The 16,040-nt window shown below is 44.4% G+C and overlaps 1 protein-coding gene across 3 annotated transcripts in view; it reads left to right on the top strand.

The window, feature by feature from the left end:
• The first annotated feature begins 449 nt into the window (after positions 1-449).
• Positions 450-16,040, top strand: part of LOC110292958 (calreticulin-like) — a 36,084-nt gene continuing 20,493 nt past the window's right edge. The window contains exons 1-3 of one of the 3 annotated variants that reach the window (XM_085839095.1): positions 484-651; positions 9,203-9,348; positions 13,277-13,565. In XM_085839095.1, coding sequence (XP_085695221.1) covers positions 9,334-9,348; positions 13,277-13,565 — 304 coding nt within the window. In that variant the 5' untranslated portion in view covers positions 484-651; positions 9,203-9,333. Of the gene's footprint in view, positions 652-9,202; positions 9,349-13,276; positions 13,566-16,040 lie in introns of all 3 variants that reach the window. The other 2 variants (XM_085839096.1, XM_021160651.2) reach the window with 2 other exon arrangements.

Genomic DNA, 16,040 nt, shown 5'->3' with positions numbered 1-16,040 from the left:
CTGCTCAGCCACAGTTACTTTCTGCAGGACGACATCCTTGAGGTCCCCTCCTGGATTAGTGCTTCCTGGGGGCACCTTGGGCCTTGGCATGGTTTTGTTCAAATAAACAGGCACCACACTGCTATCATAGTTTCTTCGTTGGCCCAGTGGATGGTGGGTAGGTTATTGGATGAACAGATGAATGGATGAAGGGAGGGGAGGAGGGATAACGGAAGGAACCATGTTGAGACCACTTTGAGTTCAGCAGTTCCACAGTTGAGCAGGCTCACAGGATTCTCTAGAGGCCAGCCTCAGCTGGTCCTGCCACTCCCCCACACTCTGGGGAACCCTGCCCTGTAGCTCCCTTGACACTAAGTCAGAGCTCCTCCAACCATCTCAGCTCGTGGTCCCCAACCATTGGCTGCAGCTTTCACTGCCCTGACCCAGGCCACGAATGGGAGGCAGCCAGGTGCTGGAGCAGGTGATCACAGCCTGAACCCCAGCGTCAAGGTAAGAGACAGCACAAAGCGCTAGGCTGGGTGGCACCTCTCTGCAGGGCTGTAAAGATGGCGAGCCTGTCGCTGCTGCCTCTGCTGCTGCTGACCACCTGCACCGTCAGGACACAGGGGAAGAGACGGCAAGTCTACTTCCGGGAGGAGTTCGAAGATGGGGGTAAGCTGTGCTGGACCAGGCCACCCCTGTTCCTTCTCAGTCACCAGCTCCAAAAGAGGTCAGGCTAACTTTCCCCCTTCAGAACCCAATTAGAACTGGAAGATCCACAGTTCAAATCCCCAGCTGAGGCCTTGGGTCTGTGTTTGGATTTCTTCTCTAGTGAAAGAATATAGAGGTTGAAAAATGATTAAGAATGTTAAAAAAAAAAAAAAAAAGGTAAGATGTGCATGGTGCTGTACTTAGTCGGTGTGCTCAATGTTGTTTAGTCATTCCTTTGTTCTGAAGACAGAAGCAAATGAACCCAGAGTAAAAGCGCCACCACCTCTGGTGAGGACAGCAAGACTCTGTGCTCTACAAAATTCAAGCACTTGGAGGATCTCGACGTTCACCTCATTCAAACTTCTCCCTGGAATGTCTCAGGAACACCTGGGAATTATGGCAAAAATACTAACTTATGACCTAGGTTTTCTTTGTTAGCTCAGTTTTCAGACTGTCAGGCTGACCTTGAACTCCCTACATAGCTGTCTGACCCTACACACTCTGCCTCCTTGGTGCAAAGATTACAGGCATTTGTCACCGTGGTGTCCAGTTTGTCCCCAGTGCTGAGGATCAAAGCCACAGCTTGATGCCTGCTAGGCAAGCACTCTACCAGCTGAGCTACAATCCCAGTGGTAGTGGTGGTGATGGTGGGGGAGGGGGCTTACTTTCTCACACAGAAGTTCAGTGACATGATTCCAGCCTTTGGTGTGCCCAAGTGTGTCTGAGCATGTGATCGGGGAGAGTAGAGTGAATAAGAATCAGGACTTTGGAATTTAAGTCCATATCCCACCTTGAAAAAGTAGACAAGCCCCTTCTGCTTTCTGAGACTCAATTCCTTGACCTGTGATAACAGCATATGGAGGCTATCAATGTAAAGAGATAGTGCAGAAGACAGGATGGATAGACCTAGCTGGGGGTGAGGCAGCAGGCTTCAAGAACACAGAATACTCATATTAGACAGACATAGATAGATAGATAGATAATGAATTTATCAGAACCGACAGACTTAGAGTGGCATCTTAGGAGACTTGGCAAACGTGTAGTGAGGTTAGAGATGAGGAGTAGAAGAGAGGGGCTAGCTCAGGAGGCTGTGAAGCCTGGTCTCTTGCTGGAAGCAGTAGGGAGCTAGTGAAAGTAGTAAGCAAGAAGAGGTAAGAGCTGACCTGAGTTTTGGAAAAACAGTGGAGCACACATGTAAGGATAGGTTGTGAGCTGGGGGTATCGGCTCATGTGCTAATCCCAGCACTGAGTTACACAGCAAGTACCAGGTCAGATATAATAGTAAGACCTTATCTAGGTGAAAATTAAAACTAAAATTAAAAGGCAAGTGTGACTGTTCATAGACCTATCATTCCAACCCCGCACTCAGGAGGCTGGGTTGGAGGCCAGCCTGAGCTACATAGGGTTTTAGTCCAACCTAGGCTATACTGTCTCAAAATTCCGAAAATGAAAAAGAAAATCAGATTGTAAGACTGCTCAGATCTGAGTCTAGAGATAGGAAGCCGTCTAAGAGGTTGTTGGAATTTCCGTGAAGAGTAGGGGTGGTATCAGGGCGGCAAAGATCAGAACGCAGGGAAGAAAAGTGCTTAGTGGCTGGCAAGGACCCTCAACCCCCGATTTGCTGTGGAGGAACCTGTTCACCGAGGACAGGTTGGTGGCCCCTTTCCTGACGAACCTTTCAATGAGCCCAGTGTGGCCACAGCTTCTGGCCACTGGCTTCTGGGCCACCTCCCTGCTTGGCCTGGCCGGGACCCAAACCCTCATGATGCAGCCAGAGGCGAGGAGAACGTGCACGGGCCTGCAGGCATTTCCCCAGGGACAGAGCTCCACTTGTCCAAGGTGGGAGGAGTAAAATGCCCACGGGCTTTACTGATAAATGTTTCTGAAATGTACCTTGGGGTCAGGAAAGGACTGGCTTTTGTCCTCTACTCCAAGAGGACTAGAGGAGAACAACCTTGTGACCGGAGTAAAGCAGCAGGCCCACCGGGGCAGGGGAGGCAGCTGTAAGGCAGCCCCTTCTCCCAGGCAGCCTTGCTGGACCGGCTCTGGGTCTGGCGTGTGTCACCCGGCTCACACTCTATGAACTCCATGACTGTGTGCTTCTCTGATTCCCTCGGCGCTTCAAAGCCTGTGGCTGCCTAGGGAGGAGCCCAGGATGGGGCTATAGAATCAAAGGACCGGATTTTTGACAGATACCATAAAAATAATACCCTAAGAAGAGATTATTGGTGCAGTCTTCCCCTAAAAGGACCAAAACCTAATTGTTGATGTCAAAAGCTTATCTTATGTAATTACATATACACACACACACACACAGAGAGAGAGAGAGAGAGAGAGAGAGAGATCAGAGAGCTACGCTGCGGTTGGAGAAGTTGGCCAGTGGGGTCTCCCTCTTCTGAAGTCTCTCCTCAGCTTACAGGGATCCAACACTGTTAACGTGGTCAGAACTGGGAAGACTTAGGCACTGACTTGTTCTATCCGAACTCAGAGAGACTGATACAAACCAAATGCTCAGTTCACCCATACCTACCCATACCTTTGTTGAAAACATAGCTGAGGTGGCCTCCAGGCCTCTGGACTTCCCTGTCTTAAGCAGACCATCCACCCACAGATTCTTTTTTAAAGTCTGAGAATTATCTTTAATTTCTTAATTTTCTTCTTCTCTCTCTAATCTATCAGCAAGTCTAACTGGTTCTGTCTTCAAAATATATTTAGAATAGTGTGGTGACTTTTGCCTGTAATTCCAGCAGCACGTTGGAGGAGGAGGAAAGGGGGGGGGGAGGAAGAGGAGGAGGAAGAAGAGGAGGAAAAGGAGGAGGAAGAGGAAAAAGGACCTGTACATAGTTCAAGGCCAGTCTCAGCTATAAAGCAAGTTTGAGGCCAGATGGATTATGTGAGATCCTGTGTCGAAAAGCACCACCACCACTGAGAATGTGAATATATGCAGATCGTGCAATGATCAACCTCCCACATCGCCGCCCCTCACCTCCACCCCACCTACTCACTCGCACGAGCACACTACAGTGACTTGGTTGGCTTCTCTACTGCTTTTACGTCCCTGAAATCTCTTTTTGATGTTTGTTTGGTTGGTTGATTTGCTTTGGTTTGCTTTGATTTTTTGAGACAGTTTCTCTGTGTTCCCAGGCTGTCCTGGAACTCTCTCTGTAGACCAGGCTGGCCTCCAACTCACGGAGATTCACCTGCTTCTGCCTCCTGAGTGCTGGGATTAAAGGTGTGTGCCACTGCACCAGGCTTTGTTTTGTTTGAGGCAGGGTTTCTCTGTATAGCCCTGGCTGGTCTTAATCTTGAACTCACTTGCCTCTGTAGAATTAAGGCATAAGCCACCAGACCTGGCCTTGTTTTGAGACAAGGTTTCTTGCAACACAGGCTGACCTTGAATCCTTTATCACTTGCCTCTACCTCTCAAGGTCTGGAGTCGTGCCCAGCTTCGCCCAGTCTCTTCTGACACATATTTTACAATGTTCCTGTTGAAGTCCTTGGGATAATCCCTTACCTAGGGAAACACAAACAACATCTGTCCCTTCTTTATAGATCCTAACTACAAACTAAAGTGTTATTCCACTGGGGAATGACTGAGTTTATTGGGCTTGCTTCTAGAGTGTGGACAAAGAGACAGGAGAAGGACAGGAGAGTGGGGGACCCTAAAGCAATCCCACAAGAAAGTCTTCAACCAGATCCATAGACAGAGTTTCCACCCCGTTAACCTCCCCCAACCTTTATGCTCTAACACTTTCCACTGTATCCTCATTTTCCCATCCTCAAATTTTCTATCTAGCTGAGGATGACCTTTGGTTTCTGAATCTTTCCTATACCTTCAAAGGACCAGGATTCCAGATGTATGCTACTGTGCCCAAGTTCTTTTCTGTTTGTTTGTTTGTTTTTTGAGACAGGGTTTCTCTGTATAGCCCTGGCTGTCCTGGAACTCACTCTGTAGGCCCAGGCTGGCCTTGAACTCAGAAATCCACCTGCCTCTGCCTCCCGGAGTCCTAGGATTAATGGTGTGTGTCACCACGCCCGCTGTGCCTAAATTCTTAATAACTTTATTTTTTAATCAACTTTTTGGACATCTAACCATATGTCATTCAGGGGTTTGTTGTTGTTGTTGTTTTGTTTGTTTGTTTGTTTAGCTGTTTCATTTGATGAAAAAGGTTAAAGGAAGAGAGGTTGAATGATTTTTCCCAAGGCTAAGCCATGAGTGTCAACAGCAGTTGGGATTTGCAACCTAATAAAAAAAAACATGAAAAACTAATACATAAATAAAACGGGAAGGGGCAAGGGAAACAGCTGGGGGGACTGGAGATATAACTCAGGGTGGGGACTTGCCTAGCATGCATGATGCCCTGTTTGATCTCCTCCACAGTAGTATAGAAAAGCAGTCGGGAGACAAAGGATGATCGGAGTAAAGTCTTCCATTTCAGTTAGGAAGGCCAGTATCTGGCTCAGCAGAGGGATGGGGCTGGAAGCCTGACTACAGGAGGCCAAAAAGTAGATGAAAGAGTAGGGTGTGAATAGAAGGGTGTGGGTTACATTTTGGAAAATCCTGCCAGGAAGGGGTGGAGCTCAGGTAGATAATTTGGAATGCAAAGTCCAGTTTCAGTGGACAGACAGTGAGAGCTTTACAAAAGGGCACTGAGAGGCACGAAGATGTTGAAACCTCATCACTTTCAGCTGCGATAGCTATACCTGACTGAGCCTTTGGCACACGCTGGAAGTTCTCAAGTAAGTAGAGAAAGCTGAGTGTGTTGGTGCCCGCCTGTAATTCCAGCACTTAGGAAGAGGACAGAGTTCCAGTTATCTTTGGAAACAGCAAGTTTGAGATGGGTCTGGGCTATATGAGACCCAAATAAGTGAATAAGTAAATAAGAAGTTTTAAAGTTATAGAAAAGTGATTAGCCTAAATATTTAAATATACCTAATGTTATATAAAAATGTACAAAATTATATGTAAGGTATATTTTGTCGTTGTGTAATATATGTCTATGCATAGGAAGAATAATAGAAGAAAATATGCCAAAATGCAAATGGTAACAATTTCCATTTTAGTAATAAGGTAATAAAGGACAGACAGATGGTTTTACCTTTATTTTTTTCTATAACAAACTTATGATTTTAATTATAGAAAGCAAAATATCTGTAATCCCTTCACTGAGTAGGTAGAGGAAGGAAGATCAGGAGTTCAAAGCTAGTCTCAGCTACTTAGCAAGTTCAAGGTCAAACTAGGCTACAGGAGAACCTAAAGAAGAAAAAGAAAAACCAAAACCTCACCAAAGGGGAGAAAAAAAATAAACCCCCAATTTCCTGCATTCCGCCCAGCCTGCTCTAGCTCAGCTGCACCTGATACCTTGAGTAACGGTGACTAAGCGTGGTGTTCCCTAGGCACAATGCTGCCGAGCCTCAGTTCACCTCTGCAAAGTAGTTCTTCATTTTAAGCCCAGAGAAGCAGAAGAGGCTATGTGCCTACTGACGTGGCAAGTGTAGCATTTGAATCCAGGACCATAGAATTTCAAAACTCATTTTTCTTGTACCACTTTGGCTGTCCTCCACTGCCTCTACCCCCATGGGCCAAGTAAGTCAGAGGCCTTCCAGCTTGGCAGTTTTCAAGAAAGGACATCTTACATACTGTTGATGTCAAAAGCAAAAGGGTCTGGAAAGGTCATCGAATCCAAAAGCCTCCGTGAGGCAGATACAGACACAGGTCCTTGCTTTCTACTTTCCTTTAGACTACTCCAGGCCACAGAACATCACAGAACTGAGAGGGTGTGGAGCCCTCAGAAGGCACCCTTCTTTGTAGAGATGGGGAAACTGAGTCCCAGAGAGGTAAGGTCATTTCCCCAAAGTTCCACAATGCATGGTAGCAGAGGATCTGGTTAAGCCTAGGTCTTGTTTCTTCATAAAGCATTCGGTGGTCACTGTGAAAGGCTGCCAAGTGTCCTGTGGCTGCGGACAATAATACCAGTGGCCGTTGGAACAACATGAGCATGTAGAAACCCAGAACTTTCCCAGGGACTGGCACATTACCATAGGCAGGAGTGTTGACAGAGAAAATGGGAGGATCATCAGACTGACAACACAGACAGATATGGAGGGAAAGCTAATGACCACAGCAGCCACCATTGTGGGGATATAAAATCTGGGGGAAAGAAACTGGAATTCCAATGAGGGTCTGAATGATGCAGGAGTCACAAGGTATGTACGCGTGTGAATGTTAATTCTGTTAGCTCTCAGACTTGTCTATGAAAGCTTGGCTGGAGAGACATTCTTACACAAAGGGCCTTTGTACCCAGCTGGCATAGACACACTGGGGACAGCCCAGCAGGACTGAGGAACACCCTGCTGCTCAGGCCTCCGACTGATAAGCAGTTGAGACCATCTGTGAATCAGGGACACTTGGACATGCTGAGCCTGGGGAAGAATCGCCCTGGACAGATGCCCGAACCAAAGGGACCTGGTCCAGCTGGCCTTTCCAGAGCTCAAGTACAAACGGCTGGCGAGGATCTCTCTGGAGGCTGCAGGAGTGAGGAGGCAAGAGTGGGGCCTTGGATGTGTGAGAATTCAAGTTCTGGTTCTGCCATTTGCTCAGTGGGTGACTGTGTGTAATTTACTAATCTCGCTATTTTTTTTATTTTATTTTTAAATTTATTTTTGTGGTCAATCAAACCCAGCATCTTGCATGTGCCAGACTCTGAAGCTAATCTGTGTCCCTGGCCCCCTTACTTGTCAGTTTGCATAGGACAGGGGTGATCGTCCTTACTTCCATGTGGCTGCAGTGAAAGTGAACGGGGAGAAAGCCTGGGGACTGTGTGCTCTGGGGCACAGCTCTCATTCCCATGCCTTCTCTGTGGTACTCTGCTACTGCATCCCACTTAGGACGTGCCTCACTCTCCTCAACTGGTCATCTCATCCAATCCTATCCCAGCACAGAGGCTGGCTACCCTGTCTCAACTAATAACTTAGCACCTCTTAATTTTCTTCACAAAATTATAATTTCCCTGCTATTATATTACACATTGTATCTCTACATTATCTTGTTTAAACTTTGTCACCTTACTCTTCAGTCAGCATATAAACTCCACAAAGGAAGAGACTTTATTATTTTTATCACCCAGTACATATTAAGTCTCATAAATAAATGAGTCAGTAGAGGGAAGAAGGGAGGAACTCTGTTTACAAAAGAAAAAAATAAAAGTTGTCAGCTGGGCGGTGGTGACGCACGCCTTTAATCCTGGCACTCAGGAGGCAGAGGCAACTTGAGGAGGAAACAGTTTATTTCATCTTACACTTAAATATCACAGTCCATCACGGGAAGAAATCAAGGCAGGAAGTGGAGCAGAGGCTGTGGAGGGGTGCTGCTTGCTGACTTCCTCCTTCTGGCTTCCTCACTTTGCTTTCTTACACATCCCAAGACCACCAGCCCAGGAGTGGCCCCTCCCACAATGGGTTGGGCCTTCCCACATCAATCCCTAGTTCAGAAAATGTTCCATAGACTTCCCTTTAGGCCAATCTTATGGAGGCATTTTCTCAGTTGAGGCTCCTCTTCCCAGAGAGCCTAGATTCCGTCAAGTTGACAAAAACCAAAACCAAACCCAGAATGAGATAGAGGGTCTGGACAGTTTGCTCTGTTAATAAGGCCCTTGTGCAAGTTTGCATGGGAACCAGAGTTTGGGGAGCCCCCAGAAACATTGTAACTAGGGGTGGGGGTGGTTTGGAGACAGACACATCTCTGAGGCTCATTAACCAGTCGACCTAGCTGAATTCATGACTTCTGTGTTCAGTGAGAGAACCTGTTTCGAAAAGTAGTGTGCACAGAAATACATGCATACCCACACACAAATACCTACATACATCATGCAGACATAAACACACACCAAAAAAAGGGGTGAAGCTGCTCCTGTCTTTTCCCTTGTTCAGTGTGGTCTTTCTGATCGGATTATTTGATTGAAAAATAAAAACAGAGTAAAGGATGTGAGAGTAGGCTGCACTGAAGTTTTGAGATTAACATGTCATTAATTAATTAATATGTCATTTACCAATTGTAATCCAGTCATCTGAATAATTTGCCCTAACATTTTTTTCTCTTTAAGTTCCAGTAAGTGTTTATATGTGTCTATATGCCTTCAATCTCCACCACAGGAGAAAATCATTAAATGATGTTGAGGGTACAGTTCAGTATCAGAGCACTTGCCTGGAATGTATAGTGACCTGTAATCAATCCCCAGCATATCACACACACACACACACACACACACACACACACACACACACATACACACACATACACACACACACATTATTAAGCTATACATTTCTAGTTCATCTATTTCAATAAAACAAATGTTATGCTCTAGTTAAACCACGTTAGGGCTGGGACAATGGCTCAGAGAGTAAAGTGCTTGCTAGGGAAACTGAGGCCCCGTGTTGTGAGGGTGAGAGATATTTCTTAGTATACATAGAAAAAAAAACTCACTTTTTTTTTTTTTTTTTTTTTTTTAAGAAGGCTGAGCTGGAGCTATCAGTTGGTGATAAAGGGCTTGCCTTGGCCCCAAGATTTGGTCCCCAGCACAGGAAAAATATCAGTAAAACCATTAACAACATACATCAACAACAACTAAAGAATAAGAGACCATGACTTCCAGAGGGGTAAGGGGTGTTACCCTGGTGGGATTGCGGGGAGGGAAGAGAAACGGAAGTGTGTAATTACATTGTAAAAATATTAGCAATAGCCCTCCCTGGGAGGAGATCATCAACCTTGCTGTGTTCTTGTTTCTCTTGGACTTTCTGTACGTTGCACAATACCTGATTTTACCTTGGGAAAACTCAGGCAATAGAAAATAAGAAAAGCAAGTACTTTACCCCTGCCCTGCCCCTGTTAAACAGTGAGCCCTGGAGGGGCTCTCAGGAGAGCAGGAGTGGGTTCCAGAATCATGCCTCGCTCTCACTTACTTTCTTGGTATCTGGAGGTGTGCGTCTGGACAGCACAGGCCAGGCATTCTCTATTTAGTGAGTATCCACTATCTTATCTAGTATAATCAGACAGTATTATTTAATGTGCATTTTGTTGTTTGTTGTTGTTGTTTTGGGGGCTTTTGGCTGGTTGTTTTTTGAGATAGAGTCTCAACTATGTAGTCCTGGCTGGCATAGATTTACTATACAGACCATGCTGGTCTTGAACTCACAGTGATCTATCTGCCCACCTTTGCCTCCTGAATGTGGGGACTGAAGGCAGGAGCCACCATGTAGCCTGCACACTTTCTTAGTAAACTTAACTCTCTGTCCCCTAGGGAATGCTGCTTCAGAAATGACAGGTTCCCGGGCTGGGAATGCTTAGCTGACAAAGTGACTACTTGGGAGCAACACTCCTGAACGGAGGGACTCTAGACACTCTCACTCACGAGAGAAATAATTCATTCTTTTTCTGTATTTATGTACGTAATGTGGGGGTTATACATATGCCATGGCAAGAGTCTAGCGGTCAGAGGACAACTTGCAGAAGTTCAAATTCTCTTGTTCCCAGAATTGAGCTCAGACTAATAGGCTTGGTGGCTATGTCTTTATCCCTTGAGCCATCTCACTAGACTAAAACTTATTTTTTACTGTTTTAATCGTGTCAGTTGGATAGACACTACTGTATTCTTATTTCTTTCTGAGGTTTTCTTTTGTTTTGGTATGTTGGTTTCTTGGAATGTAATCCAGGTTGGCTTTGAACTCATGATTCCTGTCCCAGTCACCCTAGCAGCACCTGGTTTACCTAGAGAGTTTCAGTGTAGTCTTTTAGAGATGAAGACACCGACTGAGAAAGTGAACCACCCCATTATGATTCCATTCAGATCCCATTCAGAAGCTGGTGTTTCACTGGAGGTAAAGTCCTGAACTGTAGAGAGCTAAGCACTTAGGGCAGATCTGTGGAGAAACTTCAGAATTAGACCCACAGCCTAAGACTGGCTTGAGTCTTTATCAAAGTTTAAATTTTAGGCCATGGCTGGTCATCTCAAATGTACTGCTATTAAGCCTGATGACCCGAGCTCAATCCCCTGGACCCCCACGGTGGAAGGAGAGAATCAACTTTTCCACGTGTGGTATTCAAATGCCACCCCCTACTCTCCCCATTTTAAAATAAATGTAAAAAATAAAAGGGTTAAAATCAAAGAAGTCAGGATCTTCTACGGTGTCTAGAATTTTCCATGGAAAGTTAATAGTAGACATAAGCTAGGCACAAAGTAATTCTAGAACTCAGAGAGGAGAGGTAGGAGGATCATGATTTTGAGGTCAGCTTGGGTCACTAAGGAAGAATGGGGAGAGAGAGAGAGAAAGAGAGAATAGAGAAAAAGACATACATATACACATAGAAAGAGAGGTTATCATAAAAATTCTCTGTAGGGTACAATCTAACAGTATTGAATAAATAGAGCAAATGTGTATTTTTATCTAATTATGCAAGCTTATAATGGATTTTTTGTCTCCACTGGGAAAAGAGCATTCTTATCTTCAAATCAAATGTATTCATATTATTTTGCCTCTATGTTATGTATCTCTCTGATGTTATGTCATTGCTGATGTCATATATCACACACACACGCGCGCAAATACAACCTCCTGTAGTTTATTGAGCCCATCCCTGTGTTGCAGTGCTATTTTTAAAGATTCTCCCAGAAACTCTGTTAAGTAATCCCTTTCTATGGGTGAACAACCGAGTCTCAGGACATTAAACCTATCTTTGTAGTTGGCGGAGCAGATGAGTTCTCAAGCCCAATCTTTTGCAGGTGCAGCTATGGGAGGAATTACAGTTGTGTGACCTCCGCGCCTTTCTATATCTGCACGGGCTTGAGGAAGATTGTGTCCATTTATCAGTTAGATGTGCCAGCTCCTGAACACATTACTTTTTGTTAGAGTGCTCTCTGGAGGTAAATATTTGGCCAATTTATAGGGAAGATTTAGCAGGTAGAAGAAGAGCTGGCAGCCTCCAACCTCAGCTAATGCACTGCTCCTCCCCTCCCCCGCATCCTCTCCCTCTCTGGTCTTTTGATGTGCAACCTTTCTGTTCGGAACACCCACGCCTCACCTTCCTGCCATTTCAGTTCTTCAGCTTTGCTTTCTCTGAAGCCCTCCCTGATGCGCAGTAGCCTGTGATTTGTGGAATCTCATCACCCTGTGCTACCCTCTGCTCTGATGTTTTGCTCCTCTGGTTACTGCTCAGTTGCTTGCTGGCAGGTCTCTTCCATCAGACTCCCTGAATCCCCTGAGGTTTATAGGTCCTTGAAGAGGACCTGTCAGATTCCTGTCTGTGTGCCAGGTGCCTGATGCAAAGCAAATGCTCAGTGAATGTTTGCAAAAGACTTCGCTTTAGTAGCAGATCTGCAACTTTGAACTAAGTGTCCACCAAAAGGTGACTTCCTTCTATGAACCTCAGTTTCCCTATCTGCAATATGTAGAAGCAAAAGTAAACAACCAGTTAGTCATTCTACCCTAAGCCTTTTCTGATATTAAGATGTTATAAGATTAAGAAGAAAACCATGGTGTATTTAAGTAGGACTTTATTACTTATATGGCATTGTTTTCCTAAGGAGAAGCTATTATTTTTAAATACTTATTTTAGTTCCTATGTATGTGTCTCAGTGTATGTATGTGTACCATGTGTGTGAAAGAGCCTGCAGAGGTCACATCGTAGAACTGGAGTTACAAATGGTTGTGAGCCATCACGTGGGTGCTGGAAAACAAGCATAGGTCCTCTGGGAGAGCAGCACGTGCTCTTAACTGCTGACCATCTTTCTAGTCCCAAGGGAAGCTCCTTATTTTTGATATGACTTAAATTATGTCAGGTATGACTTATATCAGTACTCTTCATCCTAAAAAATAATTAAGATTGTGAACTTTGAAATTCTGTTTTAATTTCTTCTATCATGGAGCTCAAGGCTAAAGCTGTACAACTCTTTGTACGCGTTTGTTGGGCTCAGTCAACATTTGTCAAGTGAGTGGATAGGAACTGAGAATGCTATGGCTTAAACCAAAGGCACCACCATGCCATCTCTTCACTCATTCAGCAAGAATCTTGGCAGTCTACTCTGTGTTACACACGGGACACAATGGTCAGCACAATAGCCACAGAGCACAGGAAAGATAGACATTGTTCAAATCATACACAAATTCTAGAACATTACATGATTGACCTATTATTAAGTACCCACTTTTTAGGTTGTAATGGGCTTTTCACATGTATGGCTTCAAGGGAAGTTATAGAATCCAGGGCTTGAAAGCACAGACTTCAGTGTTGCGTAGACCTGGATGCAAACCTGGCTTGTTCTCTTACTCATAACCTGGGCTCTTGAGCAAGATTTTGAACTTCAGTTTCTTCAACTTTAATGGAAAAAAAAAATAGGGCATTCATCATGGGACTATTATGAGAACGCAAGGAGAGAGCACGCACACCCTTCAGCACAATGCCTGACATATGGCTGCTAAGTAGTAGCTATTTTTTCTTTTTAAAATACCATTCATTTTTTAAAATCTTTTTTTAGTAGCTATTATGATAGTGCATTTTTTTCCATATAACACTTTTCTTCATCTCTTCCAGAGGAAAGACAGCTTTGAAATCAGACAGATTCGGGATCAGATCTCAAGTACAACATTTACTAGGTGTCCCAGTTTGAGTTGTGATGAAACACCATCACCAAAACCACTTGGGAAAGAAAGGGTTTATTTGGCTTACACTTCCACATCGCTATTCATCATTGAAAGAAGTCAGGACAGGAGCCTGGAGGCAGGGGCTACTGCAGAAGCCATGGATGGTGCAGCATACTGGCTTGCTCTGTATAGCTTGTTCATCCTGCTTTCTGATAGAACCCAGGAGTACCAGCCTGGAGGTAACCCCACCGTAATGGACTTGGCCCTCCCCCATAATTAAGAAAATGCCCTATAGATTTGTCTGCTTATATCCCAATCTTATGGACATATACTCTTAATTGGGGTTCCCTGCTCTCAGATGTGTCAAGATGACACAAAAGTAGCCAGCACACAAAGTACAAAGTGGAAATAATGATACAGAATCATCTATGAGTATGGAGTGATGGTTTCAGAAAACCACATGAGGACCTAACATATACTGACTTTCAATCTGTCTTTTGTCTTTTGTATCAATCCTTATCCTTCAGTGGCTTAACGATGATCAGAGAAGTAAGACCACTTTTTCTGAGCCACTAGGACTTCTGGGACCCCACTACTAAGAGGGGGTAATAAACTGGCTCACCAAGACCTATTGAACACTGAGACCCTGAGGGAAACAGGAAGACTTTGGAAAGTGTTGGGGGCTGGGAGAAGAATTTTAATTTCTCCCCTTTCTTGATGTTTTAAAACTTATTTGTTGGACTGGAGAGATGGCTCAGTGGTTAAGAGCACTGACTACTCTTCCAAAAGTCCTGAGTTCAAATCCCAGCAACCACATGATGGCTCACAACCATCCATAAAGAGATCTGACACCCTCCTCTGGAGTATCTGAAGACAGCTACAGTGTACTTACATATAATAAATAAATAAATCTTAATTATTTGTTGTTTTCTTGGCAAACCAGGGTCATGTACATGCTAACCAAGTCCTCTAACACCAAGCAACACCCCTTTTAATTTTAGGTATGTTTATGATTTTGGGTTTTTTAATCTGAGAATTTAATCAACATGTATAAGACAGATTAACAGGGGGAAAGCATATATTTATTTATTAAATATGTTTGGTTTTTTTTTTTTTTTTTTTTTGGTTTTTCGAGACAGGGTTTCTCTGTGTAGCCCTGGCTGTCCTGGAACTCACTTTGTAGACCAGGCTGGCCTCGAACTCAGAAATCCGCCTGCCTCTGCCTCCCGAGTGCTGGGATTAAAGGCGTGCGCCACCACGCCCGGCTCATGTTTTTTATCCTTATCACAGCATCCGTTCTGTTGCTATAAAACATCACACCCAAAACAACTTAAGGAGGAAAGAGCTTATGTGGTTGGTAGGTTACTGTCAATCATCAAGGAAGCCAAGGCAGGAACTCAAGACAGAAACCAGGGAAGAGTACTGCTTACGGATTCACACTCCACAGATGACTCAGCCCGCTTTCCTATACAACCCAAGACCACCTCTCCTGGGTGGCACCACCTACAGTGGGCTAGGTTCTCTCGAATCTATCATTAACCAAGAAAATGCCCACAGACATGCTCACAGGCCAATCTGATGGAGGAAATACTTCTGTTGAGGTTCCCTCTTCCCAGGTGATTTTAGTTTGTGCCAAGGTGACAAAAACTAACCAGCACATGCATTAAGTATGTAAGTATCTTTAAAGGGTTAATACAGATGCTATTTATTTATTTATTTATTTATTTTTGGTTTTTCGAGACAGGGTTTCTCTGTATAGCCCTGGCTGTCCTGGAACTCACTTTGTAGACCAGGCTGGCCTCGAACTCTGAATCTGCCTGCCTTTGCCTCCCAAGTGCTGGGATTAAAGGCATGCGCCACCATGCCCGGCTACAGATGATTTTTAAAAAAGTATATTAATACAAGAGTCCTAAAGAAATGGCAAAACAATGGAAAGCTAGGTGGGATAGTGCACCCCTGAGATTCTAGCACTCCGAAGTCTGAAGCAGGACCATTGGAAGTTCAAAGTAATTCTTAGTCTGGGCTACATGAAACTCAAACATTGAAAACAACTCCCCCTCCCCCAACAAGCAATGAAGAAGTTATACAATCAATCCCATGCACCGAATTAGACAAGTGGTAGTAAATTGTAAACTGAGGCAAGGTGGAGGAGCTCAGAGTGGGAAAGCAGATTGAGCGCAAGATAAAGATACTGTAACAAGGTCTGTGTGTACAGAGCCCCTCCACTTCAGCTTGCTGTCCTGATAGTAACAATGTTGCTTTCCTTTTGTATAGAGAAGACACTGGTCACATCCAAATCTCATTCCTGCTTTGGAGAAAGAATGAGAACTGAACCATCTTGCACCTTCTCTTGTTTTTTCTTTCTTTTTAGAATTTACGTATTTTTTTATTTTATGTGTATGGTATTTTGCCTGCATGTTTGTCTCTGTACATACAGTGTCCATGGAGGACAGGAGAGGGCATTGGATCCCCTAGGACTGGAGTTACAGACAGTTGTAAGCTTCCATGTGGGTATTGGGAATCGAACCAGGTCCTCTCTCTGCAAAAACAGCAAGTGCACTTACAAGCTGGCTACCTGCTCTTTTTAAAAATGCTGTTAATTCAAAATGGGCATTATATCACAGCAATGTATTTTTGGAATTCATTCTCTCTCTTTCTCTCTCTCTCTCTCTCTCTCTCTCTCTCTCTCTCTCTCTCTCTCCCTCAGTCTCCTT

This window comes from Mus caroli, unplaced genomic scaffold, assembly GCF_978045245.1.
Source record: "Mus caroli unplaced genomic scaffold, Mus_caroli_1 scaffold_6, whole genome shotgun sequence".
Classification (NCBI taxonomy): Eukaryota; Metazoa; Chordata; class Mammalia; order Rodentia; family Muridae; genus Mus; species Mus caroli.
Note: the sequence above shows the minus strand (reverse complement) of the source record. Positions and strands in the feature narration are given on the sequence as shown.